Source organism: Penicillium canariense (genome assembly GCF_028826845.1).
Source record: "Penicillium canariense strain IBT 26290 chromosome Unknown utg000002l_segment0_segment0, whole genome shotgun sequence".
In the NCBI taxonomy this organism is placed as follows: Eukaryota; Fungi; Ascomycota; class Eurotiomycetes; order Eurotiales; family Aspergillaceae; genus Penicillium; species Penicillium canariense.
The window spans coordinates 322,989-342,912 of NW_026622729.1; the positions used below are offsets into that span (position 1 = coordinate 322,989).

Genomic DNA, 19,924 nt, shown 5'->3' on the forward strand with positions numbered 1-19,924 from the left:
AGTCACGTCAGTATGGCGAACAGCACTGTGTAATGCAGTCAAGAGCTTCTTGTGCGAGAAACTTATGTGGTCATCCACGATCAGACAATAAGAACGGCCAAAAGTGGAAAATAAGGAGGGGAAAGGGATCAAAGAAATGAACAGAAAAAGCAGAAGAAGTCAAAAACTTCAAGTAGAGAAAGTAATGAACAAATATCAAAAATAACCGGCATAAACAAAAAGCCGCAGACCGGCCTTTTATCAACCAGGCCGATCGGGACAGCCCCAGCGGGTAGAACCCGAATATATGCCGTAGCGCACCATCAAACCATCGGGGGTTCCTGGCTCTGCCTGGAAATGGTATAGGGGGGCCCACGAGCTGGTCTGATACGCGAAGGCCGGCTTTCAGGGGGTTGGGCTGGTGCCGCCTGTGCTTGGGTTGGGTGATTCTGATTCTTGTCTAGTTACGAGGTGTAGTTAACCGCAACGAATCACAGTCTCGGATAAATTTTACTAGATTCTTGCTATCTGGAGATCAAAGCAAACTCGAAATTCGATGAGGTTCGCGGCAAAAGGTCCTTGCTATTGCAAGGTTTCCTTTTCTATCACTGCATACCAATTGAACCTCGAGGATAGGACGACATCCACGGTCGTACAACAAAGCACCTACCTGGGCTTGGCAACAAGAATTTAAACTCTCAACGCAGCAAGCCCGCCCTGGTTGCGGCACCGATAACGCGGCGGAAGAGATCTGTTCCGTCGGGGAGAAAAGTGGAAAAAGTCATATCCCTCCCGAGCTGCCGATTGGTAGACGACCCCTTCACGTCGCCTCTTCCGTGACGAATCATCGGTCTTCTTTGTTTTTTGCAAGGCCGCACGTCAGGAAAAGAGAGGATACACGAAACAATCCTCAGCCTCTACGTCGTCTATGGCGATGATGGTGCAACGCGTGGCATTGCGCGATCTACGGCGGATTTACTAAAAATGTATCGCTTCCAGCACATTTGACAGGTGTCAGGCAGGTATATTTTCTGGAGCAAGCTATTGATTGTCGGAATAATGGAGATCAAAGATATTTCCAAGGCACACAAATATATACATTTCCGACGTCTGTGTTACATGAAGTGATCGTCATCGTTGGTGTCATCGGTTTCATTCTTGGTGCTCGATCTTGTTGATAAGCGTGCCCACGTGAGGCAGCAGCTCAACCGCGAACTCGTCGCCGGCCTTGATGAACTCCTTGGGGGTCTTGGCTGCGCCGACGCCGGGCGGGGTACCGGTTAGGATGATAGTGCCAGCAGGGAGGGTGGTACCCTGCGAGAGGAAGCTGATGAGTTGGGGGACGCTGAAGATCAGGTCACTATGAAAAAGCGACGATTAGCTCGTACTGTACATAAAGCGGTGAGTCGACCAAAACAGTCAGGTAATCACGTACGTGAGAGGGCAGTCTTGCATCACACGGCCGCTCTTCAGACCGCGAATCTGGAACTTGCTGGCATCGGGGATCAGGGCAGCAGAGACCAGAACGGGGCCTGTGATGTTCGAATTAGCTCAAGCCTCATTAATTGAATTGTCGGTAGCTCTTACCAATGGGACATGAGCCATCGAAACCCTTGGAGAAGCACCACTGGCTCTGGTTCATCTGGGATGTCCGACTGGACACATCGTTGGCAGCCGTGTACCCGAGAACGTAGTCAAGGGCCTCAGACTCAGGCACATCCTTGGCGTCGCGCCCAATGACAATAACCATCTCAGACTCGTAGTCACCGGTGCCATCCTGTTGGGTGATCTTCGGCAGCACAGTAGGCGCCGGGAAGGGATCGGCCAGGGCAGTCGAAGGCTTAATGAAGAGGGTTGGCACGTCCGGGAGGGGGAGGGACATCTCCTTGGCGTGCGACACGTACTATCGGAACAGCATAAGCAATTGTCTCTGCTACCGTACTCTCAATTTGCACCACGTACGTTCAATCCAACGCATCGGATCGATCCAACCTCGCTCTGCGCCAGAGGAGACAGGATGTGGTCGATCGTCTCGGTCGAGCCGGTGACCTGGCCGGGGCTGAGGACGGACGAGCCCGAGAAGGGGCGCACTGAGACCTCCTTGCCCTGGTACAGGGCCAATCCCACGTCCAGCTGGGGATCGACCGGCTCACCGATCAGAACCTTGGCGGGGTTCGACTTGGGGACGAAGCGCACCAGGCCTGTGACAGTCAGTCTCTGCGGCACACCCCACGGTGAAGGGCAAGCACTTACGCGAGAAAGTCGAAGCGATCTTAGACATGGTGATTGAGGTCGGAGGGGGTATATGCTTCCACCAAAGCAGCGGAGGAAACACGCCTGTTCTTATCGCGCCGCGCGGAGTATGTCTACCCCGGCGCTGGGAAAAGCCGGCGGGAGAGGCAAACCACCCACAAAGTGGCAGGATGTGGGGAAGTGGCGCCGCAATCGGCCGGAAATAAAAGACAGACAAGCCCCGCGATGTCGTGTCTTGTCAGTCTCTCGTTCCTCATTCCTCATTCCTCTCTTCTCTTGCCACTATGTCTGCTCCGAAGGGCCCCTTCCGTCTTGTGACGGTCAACACTGCGCCCGAGCGCGCCAAGCGCCTCATCGGCCGCCTTGCGGACATTCTCAAGGACCGCTACACCATCATCCACGTCGACAACTGCGAGAGTGAGTTATGCGACATTCCGACCCAGCAATTGATCCATTGATCCATTGATCCTGCGCAAGAAATCTGGCATTCTAACAGGCCCACAGAGATCGAAGAGGTCGCGCCCAAGGTCACGGAGCACAAGCCGGACGTGCTAGTATGTTCCCGATCGGGATATCCGAGCCCGGGCCTAATTGCCCCGAATGGTCCCAACTGACAGCCTACTTAGTTCAGCGCCTCCATGTGGACTGCCGACGAGGCCAAGCAGATCCACGACATTGCCAGGTCGATCGTCCCTGACATCAAGCTGCACGCCATTCCCACCGGCCTGCAGGTCGAGCGTGGGCCCGACGCCATTGTCGAGTACCTCTGCGAGAAGGTCCCCGTGCTGCTGGACAGCTAGACGCTGGACATTCACATATAGAGATATGCGATCAATGTATATATGGTTTCGAAAATCATGTGTGATGCTCGAAAATGAATCTTTCATTATCTACTATTCAATTGGAGATCTTCATTTCGCATTGTCCCACTGTCCTACTGTCCCACTATAGATAAGGTCATGGATCGAGCACATGGGTCCACGGCCGATTCAATAAACCTCCACAGGGGTGATCATGAAACTAAGCCGCTCCGACGAGGCTGGGGTCTCCTAGCTCCAGGGGTTCGTCTTGGCACGCTCAATCGCACTTCTTGTCGCGGCGTCCATATCCTCCTTCGGCAAATCGAGCAAGGCATTGATCGTGCCCTTATGCTCAATGTCACCAGAGCCATCCGGATAAAATATCCGGGTATATAGCATCTTCACAAAGCCAGTTACACTGCCCTCCCGCATCTCCTTAAGACCACTCGTATACCGATCATGAGATGACTCTTTGGTGATGGTCCAGTCCGCTTCCTTGGTACCGGTCACCCGGAAGACAGACTCCAACATATCTTTCTGGCTGACGGTGAAGGACTTGGTGTATACAACCTGGTTCTTGAGTTTCTCGAGACAGGCCTTTTGGTCGGAGCCCTCGGGCTTGATAGGCAAACTCAGGATGCCGGCAACAGCGCGTCCGACCTAGGATATATTAATTATCAGGAACAACCAAAGGCCTTCGGGCTGCATCCATACCTGGGGCCAGGTCGTGGTTGTGATCTTGGTCTCGCCCTCATCGAAGAGTGTAGCGGTATGGTTGATCAAGTCAATGCCATAAGCAGCAGGGATAGCCAAACTCCATTCATACCAGAAGCCAGTCGACACGCAGATATAATCACTCTTGCCAAGGTCGGCGATGGCCTTTCGGGTCGCCACTAGTACGATCAGCGATTTGACTCTATAGTGGGCTCCGAATTCATACCTTTTGGCTGGAAAATGGGGACATCCTTGACCAAACTCTCGTTCATTGTATCCGGAGACCACTCATTAGGCAAAATCCATTTCACACCCGCCTTGCCAGCCGCATTAATGAGCTTCAGCTCCGTATCTTCTGGGACCTGGCCCGGTAGTGTGATAACCAGTGCATCCTGGCCTTTCAACGCCTCGACAATTGTTTCGGGCTTGCCGTAGTCGATGAACTTCGAGATCACGCCGGGTGGAAGCTTGCTCTGGCTACCCTCTCGTGTGAGAGCTGTGACGGTGTGTTTGCCAGTCTTGATCAGGGCTTCGGTTATAAAGCTGCCACTGTTTCCGCCCGCCTATTGTTATTAGTTACGAAGTTTGTGGAGGGCTGCAATCGACGGTCGGGTTTGACTTACCCCAACGATGGCGACCTTGTTGATATAGTTCGAACCCATAGCAGAAAGGTCAGGCGCCGTTGCAGCGCGCAATCGTATGATAGGTGGAGAAATGTGTCTTTTTGTGAAATGAGACTGAGAAAAATGGACATCACAGCAAATTCATTGGAAAAAGCCCAGATACCTTTTATGTTCGAAGTGCAGCATCGAGTCATGACGCGCAAACCACATGCATGCGGAGATAAGCCCCCCGCGCAGATAATCCCCGGGCTGCCCATAAATCCGCGACTGAATGGCAAAATGCCTTGGAGATAAATGTAAAGCCGTCATTTTTGTGACTCCCACGCGGACATCGAGCCTCAGTCCCGCATTTTACGTTTTGAAAGAACGGATATCGAGCTTTGCCGATCGTGGTTTATCTGTGGTGGTGGAAATATTTCTCGATTCAAACGCCATTTTATAACGTTCATGGCTCGGCAGTCTCCATATTTGAGTGACCTGGAAGTTTCCTACTCCACTAACATCTAGATATCATAACCGACTAGCAATCCAACCGGTTATAGTCTCGGATGAAGGGTCTGTGGCTGGTGGGGACCTGGCATTTCTCACTAGGTCCGAGGCCCAGGCAGGCTCCGACTCGCTTGACGCGAAGGCAAGCGGAGCGAACCTGTCGGGGATCACTTGCAGGGCTTTCCTCATCAATGGACTCCTCGGTGATTGTACGACCTTAGACAATTCATAAGGTTTTTATGCGATAGTACAAACGTCGGACTTGATTGTCTCCGAATGTCTCCGCGAGTGCCTGCGGTCTTCAAATCAAATGCGCTTCGTGTCGACAATGTCTTGACTAGTTGCCCAGTGCTTAGTCAATAGACTACCACTGTGTGGTAGCCTGCATAATGCTTGATAAATTGCGCTCGGCAGGCGAATCTAGTTCAGTTCTACCGCTCGCGTGGCAAAGGGACGCACTAGCACAGCCTTCATGGATCGAAGAGTACATCCAAGGTAAAAAACCAATGCTTTGTTTTGCGCGCCATCAAAGCGAATTTACCACGGTATGGATACCGTCTCTCCGATCTGGATGACCATTCGCCTTATTGAAAGTTGGGGGTTTTCCTACGGGAGTTATGGCAGCTGAATGCTAGCGGACTTTGCAGTCCTTAAGCAAAAACGGAAATCATAGCCCAGATTGTCCCGCTTTTGTGCATGTTCGGACAGCACTACGAGCAGGGGTACTCTGGACCGGTGGTTATCGTTAGTCAGGCATAATCTTGCAAATTGAACATATAGATAAACTAAAGGCCAGTGAGAAGATCTATGAAGTAATTTTGTCGGTATTGAAAGTGCCATACCTAGCTAACGAAAGAAATTGGGATCTCAATTAAAAAAAGTATTGCCGAAGGGAGTATCTCGCGAAGAAGATTGAAAAAGAAAACAAAAACAGGTAAAACACGGCATATACTTCCCAGATCTCAACATCATGCCGTTCTTCGATATGCGCCTCGCCATCAATCGTGCGCTGCCTTTCCTTGATCTTTTCATTTGTAATATCAGCAGCCCATGGTGCAAGGTTTACTTCTCCGAGGCTGCAATTATGTTGCTGTAGCGATGGATTTCAATGCCCTCCTCGGCCACGCAAGAATCAACAGGCCCTTTTGCCAGACTGACGTTGCCAGTCGTGCTTGAGGTACCCGTGCTACTTGGGTGAAGATGCGCCTTGCCTGAACCCTGGCTCATGGATCGGAGCTGCGACCAGAAACTGCGGCCTCCTACCTTGAACAGGGGCCGGAGATTCGGCAAGCATGCGGCAATAATACCGACTCCGGCTTCGGTGCAGGTCCACATGACGACCGGCATTTGGTGGTCTGTGCAGAGTGTAAGGGAGATGCGCATAAAAAGGCGGGACTGCTCAATAAAATACTTACAGGTGATGTCATTACCCTGGGTGGACAAGTGGAGCATGGCTAGTAGTCGAACGATGTCAAAAATTAGGGCCCTATCATCACGTCAGTACTTTTGACCTGTCGCACAACTGAGAATTGGAAGTCGTACAGTCCGCCAACCATGAATATGCAGGATAGAAGCAACTTCTGGGACTTGGCGACCGGAAGTGACCAGACAACTCCCTGTGGCATGAGAAGGAGAATCACATCGGACACGATGTTCGGGATCTGCGTGCCATAATAAAAACTGTTGGGGTCGATGCAGGCTCCTTCAATCGCCCTGTCCCAGAACTTAGGCACTGGGATACAGTTCAGAGTTGCAGCTACCCAGATGGTCACGGCCCAGAGAATCACGACCATTCCCATGGTATAGATGGCAAATAACATATACTTGGTAGAGAATAAACGTCGATATAGCGCCAGAATCGAGAGCTTGATGAACATCACGTTGGCAGTGTAGACGAAGGGGTTCGCCCACCCAATCTAGCGAAAATTAGAGTTCGTGCATCCTATACCACATTGGGGCGAGTGCTGATGTACCTTGAAGAAACGCTCGACATTCTCCTTCGGAACAGTCTCGATATGCGAGCCCAGGCCATTAAAGAGGACTGATACCTCCGATCAGCATGAAGTCCCATGTATCCAAATAGCGTTCTCCTGACTCACGAATTACAACACCAATCGAGCATCCGTACTTGAATAGCTAACATGCAAGTCAGTCACCATGCCACCGAAAGTATGCCTGTAGCATTAGATGATGAAAATCATCTTTCCTGTCAAGTCCGAGGCCATACCAACGCAACAATGATCAAATAATCGTCCAGGAACAGTCTGTTCCCCGTGAGTCTCCTGGCCAGAAGACGGAGACCAACGGCGACTGTTGGCAACGTAAATGCAAAAACGAGCGCCACAATCAGTGAGTGGCGAATAGCCTGGTTAGGATGTTCAAAGTCACCCTCGGTCCACGTGTGACCGGAGGATTGCTGAGACGACATGGCGGCCAGGTAAGCGGGTTCAAGAGGCAAACACAGGCGAGAGGCGCTCGGAAGCTTTAACGATTTGGAATCCTTTCAAATATTTGCAATCACCCGAGATTAATATAAAGAGGGCACCATTGAGAGAGGAGGGGCAAAAGCGGGCTTTGCTGTCCTCTAGATCTGTCATATCAGGAGCACAGTGTAGATCGGCTGCAACAAAGCATGCATCTACCAATCAAAAAGGTCGACCGGAAGACGGGGATGCGAGCCACATCTTGCCGCGGAAGGGTCCAACGGCAATGATTCCCACATGAATCGGAACACTGGATTATTTTCTGTGCTTTGACCTTGGGCGATCTTGCTTCTAATGCCAACTTCGAATGGAGAATTCCCGGATAAAACGACCGCGAGGGTTCGACGTATCACATTACGAATGAGTAGAGGGATTGATTCTGTTGCATAGCAACTCATCGCGCAAGCTATGCATGTGGTGTGTAGAGAGTGACATTGTTTTGTTTTGATCAAGATATGAATAGGGGAAGTAAAATCGAAGCAGCAGCCAACCACTAATACGCCCATGATCAAGACAAGTAGCGAGCAGGCAAGGAGCAAAGCTAATGCTTCAATTAGGGCCAGTTCATAGATTCGGCCCAATAGCGCCCGCAAGGGGCCCAATAAAACGATTTAGAAACAGGCCTTTGAATACGGGGTATATTTCCTAAGCGAAGAAAATGCTTCTAGGAAGGATCGATAAATCGCATGAGCCCTATATTCCGTGAGAGCCGGACGCACGCAAATGCCGAGGGTGCAGTTTATGCATCGTATTACGGGGCCCAGGAACCAATGACATCTCGGAGTGGCGGGGGTCGAGCTGCACGTCGACAAGGGCCCGGCTGGGGTTTGGGGCTCGGCTAGTGCATCCGTTCGCGACCGAAGGCGACACCTCCAAAGGAAATATGACACCGCTGCCGCACCCACATGTTTCGTGGATTTCCACCCTTCGAGCTCACTCGCATGGGTGCAGATGGCAGCGGCCGTTGCCCGGCGGGGCGCTCGTCTTCTGCGATCCTCCTCCCGAGAAGAGATCAATCCACATCCCACCACGCGTAAGTGGAGTTTGGCCTCTTCTCTTGAAGATCTTATTGCTGTGTCGATCCATCGTCGCAGTTTTCGACCTCAGCTGGACCCTGTGGTACCATCAATGATGAAGGCGAACACACGACCAAGTCTCATTGAACTTAATTCCCTTGCTGGGCCACAGGAGCTTAGGCCCCGGGATAACCTTTTCACGCTGTGCACTGTTTCTTGGTTTGGGTCAAGTGGCTTTCTCGACTTGCGCAACCCAGTTTCACCACTTGAATTCCTGCGCGACCGTGTTAGCTGGACCATACGGCAAGACGATCTGCCATGCAGGTGGGGTATCTACCTCAGTGTGCAGAGTTATAGACGGGCCGTTGTCATATGCGCTTTGTGAAGTCGCCTCGCGTGCGGCCGCAATCAGTTCGCTGGGTCCACAGGCGCCTACGCCTATGCGGAACTCGGAATCGCAGTGAGATATGCAGCTAGCGATCAGGTTACCAACATCCGGCCGCCCCCTGGATGGCGGGGAGCACCGGGATGTTCGGTCGGCCATCTCTCTCCCTTTCTCTACATCGCTGGTCATCAAAGCGGAGTCCAGGCTCGAGGAATCAGCAGACACGACCTCATCCCGAGAAACATAGAGGAACAGGTTCACGCAAGGGCTTTCCTCGAGTTGTTGGAGCTCCTTCTCAAACCAGTTTAGGGATTCTGCTTGAGTATCAGCTTTCGCCCTATTTGCAGATCCTGGGGTAAACACGACGTACCAGAATATCGCACTGTCCAAATGAAATCAATTGTTTTGGAGATGTTTGCAGCTGCACACTCCTTGATCAAGCTGAGTGCAAGGGCAAACGTGAAACTCGCACCACTGCCACCCGCCAGCAGGATCACACGGTCAAAGTTCACGAAATTGGGGATTTGACCGTACCCTCCATCTACCGAGCACCGAAGCATGATCCCTGGCTGCTTTCGAGCAATTTCATACAGTTCGTTCGTATAGCCATCATATCTGCGAACCAGAAATTCGGCGGGCTCGGCTGAAACAAGTGTGAATGGGTGAGTTTCCATCAAGCGGACAGAGGGCATCCACAAGAACGCGTGGGAGCCTGGGGTGCAGTGGAGGTTACGGTGCAGCTTGACTCGGACGGCACCATCTTCCATAGGAGTGATTATCGCATAATTCCCGAAGAAGTTCCAAGCCAGCTTGAACCCCCGAAGGAGACGATCGGAAAACCATAGGCACCCGGTAAAGATGATGATTTTCACTGTGGAGGTGGAAAATTCTGGTCGGTGCATTCCGACCAAGATCAGGATCAACATAAACATCACGACATGGATGATATAGAACACTAGATTTCCCTGGTTAGTAACCCGGAAGCCATAGGGCACATGCGATTTCACATACATTCGTAGTATCTGCGAGTAAACCAGCCGATTGTAGATATGCCAATGATGACCATCGCCAACCCTGCAAACCCACCGGTGAGGTTGTTTCTCTCACGCATGTTTTTTAACTCATGTGCCTGGGCCCATGCATTTAAGTATACGATCGCATGCAAAACACTGGTGGTAATGCATGTATAGCCTGCGGTTTTGTGGAGTGGACGTAGTTTCTCGTAGGACCGTCCACATAATGGCGCGAGGGGTGTGTGCTTGAGGGAGAGGAATGTCACAAGAACGAGATTTGCTACAGAAATCCTAGAGACATAATCTTAGCTAGAGCAAACCGTTTGGCCGGAATTCTGCGCGTACCAGCCAAGGCGTTTAGCAACCTAGAGTTCGAGTCAGACACTGCGCTCTAGAGCTCTTCTCGGGAGGAGACAGAGGGGGAAGAGCGGAACAAACATTTATTATATTAGTGAGATCAACATTTATCAAAGTGAGGATCAAGTTAATGGCCCAGTAGACAAAATAGAGCAACCACTGGTCAATGGGTACCCCGAAAACCAAACTGTTCAAGGACCTTGAAAGAGCACTATCGTTTGTCAATAAAATGGGCTGCAAAATTCAACCGCTCTGGACATACCGCCGGTATTGTAAAAACCGTCTCACTAAATTATTTGGGCTTCTTGATCCATATTTCAAATATACAGTATTGCACAAATGATAAAGGATGAATAGGGCCATGATGGCCCCTATGGCAATAGCAAAATATTTGTCACTCCAGACATTGTGCGATAAACGGAGTGCTTTGGAACTCATTGCAAGCGAGTGTGCCGTATTTCTCTGAAACTATAAGAATGATAGAAATATGTGCGATGTGCGACATTTATGCGGTGACTTTGGCCTCGGCCACGGAACGACGGTAGGTCGGTTATCAATCAGTTACCAATTGCATATCCACTCCACCAAGAGGCCAGTCACGGGCCACCTGAAAGCCGTAAATGGTAACGTAACCATTTTTTCAATGACCCACGGGCCATTGGCAGCACAGGTTGTGGAGATTCTATTCCTAACATGAAAATGGACGATCCGAAATGCGATGGTCATGGTGGGAGAGCGGATCAGATAACGAACTAGGTTTGGCGCTAGCCAAGCTTGTACCGTGTAGCGCGGGAAGTTTTCGATCTTGGCAAGCTTGTTGTCGACACCGACATGCCCTTTTGGCAACCCTAAGCCACGGTAGCGGGATTTTTGTTGAGCCTGGCCCACACAACCATCCTCGAGACCCTGGCAGACAAGCAAAATTTTGACACAAGTGTTGGTGGTTTGTGGCTGTTGCCCTGCACTGGGAGGAGATTCCTGAGAAGCATTACGTTGCTGCGCCTTCATGACATCCATTTGTATTATCTATGATATACCTCAGTTTCCGCGGCTTCCGTGAAAAAATCACGCCAAACCCACCAAAAGCTCCGAACTATGGTTCGAGGATTCCCACTGACATCACCTCGTATTTGAGAGGGATAGATTGCCGATCAGGAATGATGTGGGAGGAGAAAAACGGGTAGTATTCTTTTCTGGAACAGCCTCGGCTACCGCTCGGGTAGTAGTGGATCTTCATCAGATAACAAATGCTCACACGAGCTGCTACACAGCCACCTTTCTATCGGCTGTTCAGTCTCGAGTTTGTATTCTGGCACCCACCATTTGCGAACCCTGCTGTATCCTGCCTAACGTATCCGCTTTCTTAGGTCGAAAAGAGCGCCCATCGTGTCAGGTGGAACAATCTCCCGGCCCCAGTTGCCCATTCATCTCTACGCCGGCCCCTCTTGGCCGGGTCTCTCCGGAGACTGACGGTTGCCAATGCATTCCTTGTGAATTTTTTATCTCGCTAAACTTCTATTTCAACTAATTCTTTGCTGTTCCTGGCCTTTCCACTGAACATCGATTGACTTCAAGTGGTCAACTGGGTCTATCCCCTTTCTTACGTGGGAAATTTGAGTGATCTGTGCGCGACCTATAGTTTAAGATCATCAGCTCCCCCGTGCAAGGAGAGCAAATTGCCAGGATCCCTGTCGATCAGCTCAGGTAACGCCGCGCACGTTCAAATCTTGAAAGGGATCACAATGGGTACTGGGCAGGACAGAAGTGTAGCCTCCGGAGAAAATCGTTGAATTTACCTTGATTGTTGTAGAAAATCGTGCCAAGGAGGGAAAAAGAAAGCTTGAGGTACATCAATAACCATTCCTTCCAGGGATCACCCCAAAACAAGGACCCTTTTTGCCGAACATGGCCCAAAGATCTTCTGCAAGGACATTCGGAACCTCCCACGCCGCGAAATGACCCCCGTGTGGATGTTCGCTCTGCCGGACCACTGGGCCTAACGCGGCAGCCCATGTGGAAGGGACAACCGTAATCTCCCGAGGGAGATGAACAAGGCCAAGCTTCACATTAGGTATGTAGGACCTCAGCTGATCGTATGTGATCCCGGAGACTGACCCGGCATGCAAAGCTTCACAGTAGATGCGGACGCTGGCATCCGGTCCTGCTTTCGAAAACCAGTAAATCGAGACCCAAGTTAAAATCTCATCATCGGTCCAGGGGTAGGAGTCCGTCCAGTCATGGAGCTTCTCGTAAATCCAGGCTAACAAGGCGACTGGGCTATCTGCGAGTGCGACACCAATAGTCTGCGGCTTTGTGCTTTGGAGCATATTGTATCCATATCCCTCTTGGTCAAACCATTCAGATCGCTTGCGCCCTTCCCTCTCGCGAGTGGTATATGGCGTCATTGCATGCTGCAGAGCTAGAAATGGGCTGCTACTCCACCGAGGCGGCCGAGCAGCGATCATGTTCACGTGGGAAGCTTTGCAATGCTCAGGGTACAGAAGGCCAATACTTCGAGTGACCCAAAAGCCCCAGTCTCCGCCTTGGGTGACTACATATGTTGAATTAGCACTTTGGGGCATGGCTGAAGAGACAATCGACCCAGAACCTAACCGTATTGATTGTAACCAAGCTTCAGCATGAGCTTGTGCAAAACCTCCGCGTACTGCCCAAGGCCGAATCCGCGGCGAGTGACGCCGGAGGAGAATCCAAAATTAGGAAGCGAGGGAGCCACAACATGGAATGCTGGCTGTCCCTTCTCGCTCTTGAGCTTGGACAAAAGCTTCGTCACCTCTATAAACGATCCAGGCCCTGGTATAAAGATTAGCATGGGCGATATGTCCAGAGTCAGCTACTAACTTACATCCATGACTGAATAGTAGCGGTATGGCGTCCTTTACTGGACTGATCTGATGGACAACTAATTGTGCTCCTTTAGTACGAGATCACAGCTTCCTTGCTCCATAGACCGCTTACAATGGATATTCAATACGCCGAATCCCTCAACCTCGATGTCAGTATGGAAATTAGGGAGCTCGTTCATCTGGGATTCTGCCCTCCGCCAGTCGAAACCATCCTTCCAGTAGTTCACGAGTCGTTGTACTTCATTGACTGGTACTCCAAAATCCCAGGGGTCCTGGTCAGCCGACTGAAGCTGAGATGGAAATCTGGCCCATGTTAAGCGCTGCTTGAGCCCTTCGAGGTCGTGATCGGGAACTGAAATCAGGTATGGTTGCGCCTGGTCAGACATTATGGAGTGAATGGACGAGGGGTGAGTGATCCTCCTCTGGGCGTAGGACGAGGTGAACGAACACAGTGTAGAGCCAGCCTTTTTAACAAGGTAACTTCCAACTACAGAAAACTTGTGGTAAAATAATGCTCTTGAAGGCTTCACATTGGCCACTGGTCAGCCTTTTAAGACATTTGTAATCTTCAGCGTCATCCAAGCGCTATCTCCCGCCCCTTAGTGCACAGACCGCCGCCCCCGACGATTCCGCTGTCTATCCACCGCTGTATCTTGGCAACCCCGTTGCAGGTTGCATCTTCCTAGGGCCTAGGGCAGACTGGGGTAGTTCAAGAGGGTAACAATGTATCTATTATGGTAAAAAATGATTTTATGGGCCATCCATGCCGGTAGCCAGCGGGATGTCTATGAATTAATTTGGCTGGGCTCACTCGTTTCAGATATACCTCTCAGGTTCGATTTCAATGGAACCCGTTTTAAGATTATATATCCTGCGGCTTGCTTACCTCTTCGTGCATCTTTAATGTTTCCATGCATCTGCCGTTACTCAAATTGAACCAGAAGGTTTATACGAAGACATAATAAGCCATTTTTATCCAATTTATTGGGTTTTTGTTTTAGGAACTAGATTGGATTTTGCCGTGGACAAGTCCAAGGCCAGCCAATCTCCGGTCGGAGAACTTAGTCAGCTCGGCTTCGTTTTCCCGATCACCAGAATATCGACGGCCAAGCACGTTCCTCGATCTCCGATAACATCGAACACCGTCAGTTGCATTATGCAGTTCGCTCGGGCATATGTGCGAGGCGCCATTGGGCTTCGCGCATTTTCAACAGCGCGTGTCTATCGCGCCGAACTTTCTTATCAGGTCTACGTCCCGGAGAGTGAGCACCCCGTGACTCGGGATCCGATTTTGTTCCTGCATGGGTTATTCGGTTCCAAGCAGAACAACCGTAGTATCAGCAAGTATGTTGGTGACAAGCTCATTTAGTGGAATTCGCTTTCTAACACGCATCTAGAGCTCTGGCCAGGGACTTGAAGTGCCGCATATTCACTCTGGTATGTCTAAGTACTCTTCAAAGAGCGCAAATCCAGGAACTATCGATGAGGCTGATGTGTCTTCTTTAGGATCTGCGCAATCATGGCCAATCCTTCCACGCCCCGGAGCATAACTACAGTGTTATGGCGGAGGATGTGCAGGAGTTTATCGAGCAGCAGAAGCTTCACAAATGCGTTCTGATTGGCCACTCTATGTAGGCTTCCCTTAGCATCGCTTGGTCGCGCCAATATCTATTCTTGTTCCATACTGACTTGAAGGAAAGGGGCGCTAAAGCTGCAATGACGGTGGCACTTCGCTCTCCCGAGCTTGTATCTGGCTTGATCCCCGTGGACAATGCACCTGTTAATGCTGCGCTGAAGAGCGACTTCCCCAAATATGTCCAGGGCATGCAGCGCATAGAAGAGGCGAAGGTTGCCAAGCAGTCGGACGCCGACAAGATCCTCCAAGAATATGAAGAAGTAAGATATCATCATTCGAATCAGCGAGATCCCATACAACCCTTTCTTTCTTTTTCTTCTTCTCTTTTTGGCTAACGTTAACCTCCAGTCTCTTCCAATCCGTCAATTCCTTCTCACCAATCTCACCCGTTCAGAAGAGGACAATACGCTGAAGTTCCGCGTGCCCCTGTCGGTGCTCGGCAACTCGCTTGAAGAATTGGGAGACTTCCCGTTCTCCGAGTCGGACGGCAAGCAATATAACGGTCCTACGCTGTTTGTTCGAGGTACCAGATCCCCCTACGTCTCCGACAAGACCATCCCAGCGATCAAACAATTCTTCCCGAATGCACAGATCGCCGATGTGGATGCGGGGCATTGGCTCATCTCTGAAAATCCGGAGGCATTCCGGCAAGGTAATCCGCTTTGATTCCCCTCTATTGGAGTGTAGCACTAACGATCTGTGCAGCGGTGCTCAAGTTTTTAGGATCGTCTTAGTCCCACATATACTACGTACCATAAATAGATAGTAGAGTAATAGACAGATACCTGCATTGGATTTCCAACAATAATATAACTGAACCAGAAAGCGGGGAGATGGATTGTTGAAGAACGTCAGCATAGCATGTCCTGTCTGTTTTTTCCTTTCTTTGCTTTCTTTCTTTTCATTGCCCTCATAGCTGCTGGTTCGGTCGGGGGACCGGAAGAGGCATTGCGGACGCGATCAGGAGACACTGGCGGGCGGCGAGCCTCGTCATCGGAGGTTGTAGATTGGCGGGGACGCTTCAGGTGCGCTCCGATTTCTCCATTACCGTTACCGGAGACACGGGTGGTCAGAGGCGCGTCTACCGTGTGAGGCGAGCCAGATCTGGCTTGGCGACGGTCACGCTCGGCCGTGTTTCGAGCCGCAGTGCCGAGGATTCGAAAATCATCGCCAGAAGATCCAGGGAGTCCGGGAAGTCCTCGCGTTGAACACTCGTCTTCAAGACCGACCCTGGCGTCGCGGTTCAAAAATGACTGGACTGTCTCGTCAATCTGGTTCGCGCGGGTCAGAAATTCAACCTTGAGTCTTGCCAGCTCTATGAGCTTGTCCTTGATTTGCGGATCAGACGAAGTGCAACGACCTAATAAGGTGTCATATGTGCGAGGTAGTTCTTGGTACTCTGTGGCATCTTCCACCTGACTAGCGTTCCCGCTGTTTAGGCCTTCCAGCCTGATCTTTAAAGACTCGAGGCCTTCAGATAAGGTGCCAATCTTGGTAGAAAGCACAGTGACCCTCTCGATTTGCTGCAACGCCTGGGGTATTGAATCGCCGAGTTCTGAGAAGACGTCAGACTGGGTCTGGAATTTGTTTTTTAACTCATTGATTTCGTGAAGTTGCTGGGTGATGTTTGTCGCCTGCTCTTTCAGAGTGGATTGAAGAGGATGTAGTTGATTCGACACCTCTTCGCGAAACTGGCCCAGTTTCTCGTCTACAGATGCCAGATTAACATTTCGCGACACCTCTTTGAGAGCAGCGATCTCCTTGGTACAGTATTCCTTGAGAAAGCCGATTCGCTCCAGAGCCTGTGGCATCGAGGGGTACATCTCCTGCATAGCGACCGCCATATGCCTCACCAAATGCTCTGAATTGATGTTGGAATATCTATTTTCCAAAGATCGCACAGCAGTGACCAGCGACTCGGTAGCAGATATGCACTTTAGCACTTGCTTGGTAGACTTCGGTGTCTCAAGTATCAATTGGTTGACATTGTTCCACAGAGAAAGATGGCCTTTTTCCATCTTTTCAACGCTTTCCTTGAGCCCTATGATAACCTCTTCATTATGGTTGGACGTTTCGGGTTGTGAAAGATCAGATCCTTTTTTCAACTCCTCGACGCGTGTCGACAAATTGTTACCGATGCATTCCAGGATTTGCATCCGGCCATTATGGTTGTTAACCAATGTCTCATACTGGGAGATCAGTCCACGCATTGCCGTTGCCGCTTCTCTAGCGGCAACATCGGTATCCTTAAAGTCGAGACGCTCCTTCTCCATGGCACCGAGTCGATTATTGAGCTCCGGGATCTGACGTTTGAGATCTTCCACGGACATCAATGCGCTCAAAATATCCGAGCTTGGACGTTTATCGAACTGCTCTTTGAAGGATTCCATCGCAACCTTCAGTGCTGAGAAACCACTTTCAATTGCTTCGGCCTTCTTTTGTGTTTCATCGGCTTTTTCCTGGGCCGTCTTCACATCTTGCCGTAATGGTTCCAGATCTGGAGCCTGAGTTTGAGGCTGAGCAGATTGCGGAAGAACGTTGGTTTGGGCTGTTTCCATTATTTCCTTCCACTCTTCAAGATGCCTGAGCCTTTTATTTGCCCCATGGTTGCTGATAGATTGGCTCCTGACTGAGTTCTCTAGCTTCGAGAGATGAGCCTGCATGTCAAAGGGAATGTCGTTCTTTTTCAGAATCAAATCCTTGAGGTTCTGAAGTTCAGCTTTTATTTCTTGGTTTTCAGCCTCCAGTTTCGTAATCTTGTCGTTATCAGAGGCTTGACTGAGGACTTGACTGGGTGTAGATACTGGTGTTTGGCGGAGCACACTGCACAGGGTCTCCGCCATTTGTTGGCGGGTCTTTTCATTATCGTCAATGAATTGCTGAAGGTTGCGTAATTGAGATTGGGAAGCTGTTTCCTCTGCCTGTATACCTTCAATTACGACGGGGAATGCGTCTCTTGACTTGGCCTTCTCCAGGCGTCGTTTGATGGAAGCATCGTCATCCTGCAACGCCGCCTTTTCTTTTTCGGTGATTCCCTTTATGGCACTGAGCTCGGAAAACTTCAAAAGAATTGGTACGACATGACTGTAATCGACAATCGGGCTATTTTGACCGACTACTCCCCCGGGTCCAACTCTAGAGTCTGAGATATCAGCATCCGAGGTCGATTTTGTCAATAGTTGAAGTTGTTCCTGGGCACTCGACGAGTTCGGAGTCTGCGTTGGGGTCGGCGTCTGGCGGACGAGAGTTGAATGTGAGGTGACGATGGGTGTTCTCTGAGGAGGGCAGCCCAGACGAGGATCATTTGTAGGACGAGGCATGGGGCGAGAGGGAGGCAAGGCGGGTAGATTCGATATTGAGCCAGCCATGGGAGTAATGTCGTGATAATTTCATGGTATCGCACACGGACTAGTGGAGTGTCTTGAAATCACCTCAAACCACTTGTTGCGCGTTCAGGATCGCAGCCCGGCCAGCGGTTTGATATAAAAGGCCAGGGGCATAACCCGGTAAACAGGTGTGGATAGAAGATGGCCGATGACTTGAAAGGGGAAAGCAGACTGCGGCCGCAGCCAGTGACTTCGGTGGGTCCAGTAGTTAACTACCTGACACTCCCCAGCTGGCGCCAACCTGAAGCGCATTCTTTGAGTAGTTTACTGCCGGGCGGTGAAGTCCTCTCCTTCCCGATCGGCGATCTGCTGTTTCTCCCAGAGAAGCTCTGTTACTTTTTGATCCCGGCCTTCCATCCCCAATTCAGACTCTGATTTCCTGGGAATTGGTTACAATGGCTGCTGTGAGTATCTGAATTTATATTCTCCTGGGCATGCTGACTCGTTGACCTCGGACAGCAAATTTCCACCGTCGCCGAGAGCAAAGAGCTCCGCGGTCTCAACCTCATCGCCGCCCATTCGCATATCAGAGGCCTCGGCGTCGATGCAGACACTCTGCAGCCCCGAGGTTCATCTCAGGGCCTCGTGGGCCAGGAGAAGGCCCGCAAAGCCGCCGCAGTGATCCTGCAGATGGTGAAGGAGGGCAGGATTGCGGGCCGCGCCGTGCTTATTGCTGGACCCCCTAGCACTGGTAAAACCGCGATCGCAATGGGTATGGCTCAGTCTCTGGGATCTGATGTCCCTTTCACAATGCTTGCATCGTCGGAGATCTTCTCAATGGAGATGTCCAAGACAGAGGCTCTCACCCAAGCCTTCCGGAAGTCTATCGGTGTGCGGATCAAGGAGGAGAGCGAGATTATCGAGGGTGAAGTTGTGGAGATTCAGATTGACCGTAGTGTCACTGGGGTACGTGCGACGCCGTGTGTAGGGTTACCTATGAGCTGGCGCATACTGACCGATGCAGGGTAATAAACAAGGGAAACTCACGATTAAGACCACCGACATGGAAACGATTTACGACATGGGAACCAAAATGATCGACTCAATGACTAAGGAACGGGTGATGGCAGGTGATGTTATCTCGATCGATAAGTCTTCTGGCAAGATCACCAAGATGGGCCGATCCTACGCTCGCTCGCGAGACTATGACGCGATGGGCGCCGACACCAAATTTGTGCAGTGCCCCGAGGGAGAGCTCCAAGTCCGCAAGGAGATTGTCCACACGGTTAGCCTGCATGAGATCGATGTGATCAACTCGCGGTCACAGGGCTTCTTGGCACTGTTTTCTGGCGACACTGGCGAGATCCGCAGCGAGGTCCGTGACCAGATCAACACCAAGGTGGCAGAGTGGAAGGAAGAAGGCAAGGCAGAAATTATTCCCGGTGTGCTGTTTATCGACGAGGTCCACATGTTGGACATCGAGTGCTTTTCTTATATCAACCGTGCCCTTGAGGCCGAACTCGCTCCCATCGTCATTATGGCGAGTAACCGGGGCCAGGCTAAGATTCGTGGCACCACATACACATCGCCCCACGGCCTGCCTCTTGACTTCCTCGATCGGCTGGTCATTGTGAGTACCCAGGCGTACTCCGCCGACGAGATCCGCCAGATTTTGGCCATTCGGGCACAGGAGGAGGAGATTGACGTTTCGCCTGATGCTCTGGCCCTTTTGACCAAGATCGGCCAGGAATCAAATTTGCGCTATGCGAGCAACATTATCACCACATCGCATCTTCTGAGCCAGAAGCGCAAGGCCAAGGAGGTCAGCATCGATGACGTCCAGCGCAGCTTCCGGTTGTTCTATGACCCGGCTCGGAGTGTCAAGTTCGTGAACCAACACGAGCAGCGCTTCATCGGGGACCAAGGAACGGTCAACTTCTCTGCTACAACCAACGGTGACGCGATGGAGCTTTCATAATATCCGAT

At 50.9% G+C, this 19,924-nt stretch overlaps 9 protein-coding genes across 9 annotated transcripts; 3 read left to right on the forward strand and 6 right to left on the reverse strand.

Moving 5' to 3' along the window:
- Nucleotides 1-1,131: 1,131 nt before the first annotated feature.
- Nucleotides 1,132-2,260, reverse strand: N7482_003302 (fumarylacetoacetate hydrolase family protein; the record flags this gene model as incomplete). Its single annotated transcript, XM_056685427.1, has 5 exons — nucleotides 1,132-1,339; nucleotides 1,415-1,511; nucleotides 1,567-1,882; nucleotides 1,942-2,180; nucleotides 2,233-2,260. The coding sequence occupies 5 exons, from the start codon at nucleotides 2,258-2,260 to the stop codon at nucleotides 1,132-1,134; spliced, it is 888 nt and encodes a 295-aa protein (XP_056544169.1).
- A 256-nt stretch (nucleotides 2,261-2,516) lies between these two features.
- N7482_003303 (uncharacterized protein) lies at nucleotides 2,517-3,032 on the forward strand (the record flags this gene model as incomplete). The annotated part of the gene is made up of 3 exons (XM_056685428.1): nucleotides 2,517-2,649; nucleotides 2,737-2,786; nucleotides 2,859-3,032. The coding sequence occupies 3 exons, from the start codon at nucleotides 2,517-2,519 to the stop codon at nucleotides 3,030-3,032; spliced, it is 357 nt and encodes a 118-aa protein (XP_056544170.1).
- A 249-nt stretch (nucleotides 3,033-3,281) lies between these two features.
- On the reverse strand, nucleotides 3,282-4,408 carry N7482_003304 (aromatic alcohol reductase; the record flags this gene model as incomplete). The annotated part of the gene is made up of 4 exons (XM_056685429.1): nucleotides 3,282-3,692; nucleotides 3,747-3,925; nucleotides 3,973-4,309; nucleotides 4,370-4,408. The coding sequence occupies 4 exons, from the start codon at nucleotides 4,406-4,408 to the stop codon at nucleotides 3,282-3,284; spliced, it is 966 nt and encodes a 321-aa protein (XP_056544171.1).
- Nucleotides 4,409-5,920: 1,512 nt separating this feature from the next.
- On the reverse strand, nucleotides 5,921-7,286 carry N7482_003305 (putative integral membrane protein Pth11-like; the record flags this gene model as incomplete). The annotated part of the gene is made up of 6 exons (XM_056685430.1): nucleotides 5,921-6,213; nucleotides 6,274-6,344; nucleotides 6,401-6,774; nucleotides 6,832-6,899; nucleotides 6,958-6,994; nucleotides 7,086-7,286. 6 exons carry the CDS (start codon nucleotides 7,284-7,286, stop codon nucleotides 5,921-5,923), a joined length of 1,044 nt encoding a protein of 347 aa, XP_056544172.1.
- Nucleotides 7,287-8,616: 1,330 nt separating this feature from the next.
- Nucleotides 8,617-11,129, reverse strand: N7482_003306 (ferric reductase family protein; the record flags this gene model as incomplete). Its single annotated transcript, XM_056685431.1, has 5 exons — nucleotides 8,617-9,056; nucleotides 9,113-9,697; nucleotides 9,754-10,046; nucleotides 10,101-10,120; nucleotides 10,893-11,129. The coding sequence occupies 5 exons, from the start codon at nucleotides 11,127-11,129 to the stop codon at nucleotides 8,617-8,619; spliced, it is 1,575 nt and encodes a 524-aa protein (XP_056544173.1).
- An 833-nt stretch (nucleotides 11,130-11,962) lies between these two features.
- On the reverse strand, nucleotides 11,963-13,362 carry N7482_003307 (epoxide hydrolase family protein; the record flags this gene model as incomplete). Its single annotated transcript, XM_056685432.1, has 4 exons — nucleotides 11,963-12,663; nucleotides 12,726-12,923; nucleotides 12,976-13,032; nucleotides 13,089-13,362. The coding sequence occupies 4 exons, from the start codon at nucleotides 13,360-13,362 to the stop codon at nucleotides 11,963-11,965; spliced, it is 1,230 nt and encodes a 409-aa protein (XP_056544174.1).
- Nucleotides 13,363-14,132: 770 nt separating this feature from the next.
- On the forward strand, nucleotides 14,133-15,346 carry N7482_003308 (uncharacterized protein; the record flags this gene model as incomplete). Its single annotated transcript, XM_056685433.1, has 6 exons — nucleotides 14,133-14,320; nucleotides 14,374-14,413; nucleotides 14,483-14,607; nucleotides 14,677-14,872; nucleotides 14,961-15,264; nucleotides 15,318-15,346. 6 exons carry the CDS (start codon nucleotides 14,133-14,135, stop codon nucleotides 15,344-15,346), a joined length of 882 nt encoding a protein of 293 aa, XP_056544175.1.
- Nucleotides 15,347-15,463: 117 nt separating this feature from the next.
- On the reverse strand, nucleotides 15,464-17,932 carry N7482_003309 (uncharacterized protein; the record flags this gene model as incomplete). Its single annotated transcript, XM_056685434.1, has 1 exon — nucleotides 15,464-17,932. One exon carries the CDS (start codon nucleotides 17,930-17,932, stop codon nucleotides 15,464-15,466), a length of 2,469 nt encoding a protein of 822 aa, XP_056544176.1.
- A 461-nt stretch (nucleotides 17,933-18,393) lies between these two features.
- On the forward strand, nucleotides 18,394-19,916 carry rvb2 (RuvB family ATP-dependent DNA helicase reptin; the record flags this gene model as incomplete). Its single annotated transcript, XM_056685435.1, has 3 exons — nucleotides 18,394-18,402; nucleotides 18,458-18,904; nucleotides 18,963-19,916. The coding sequence occupies 3 exons, from the start codon at nucleotides 18,394-18,396 to the stop codon at nucleotides 19,914-19,916; spliced, it is 1,410 nt and encodes a 469-aa protein (XP_056544177.1).
- Nucleotides 19,917-19,924: the final 8 nt, after the last annotated feature.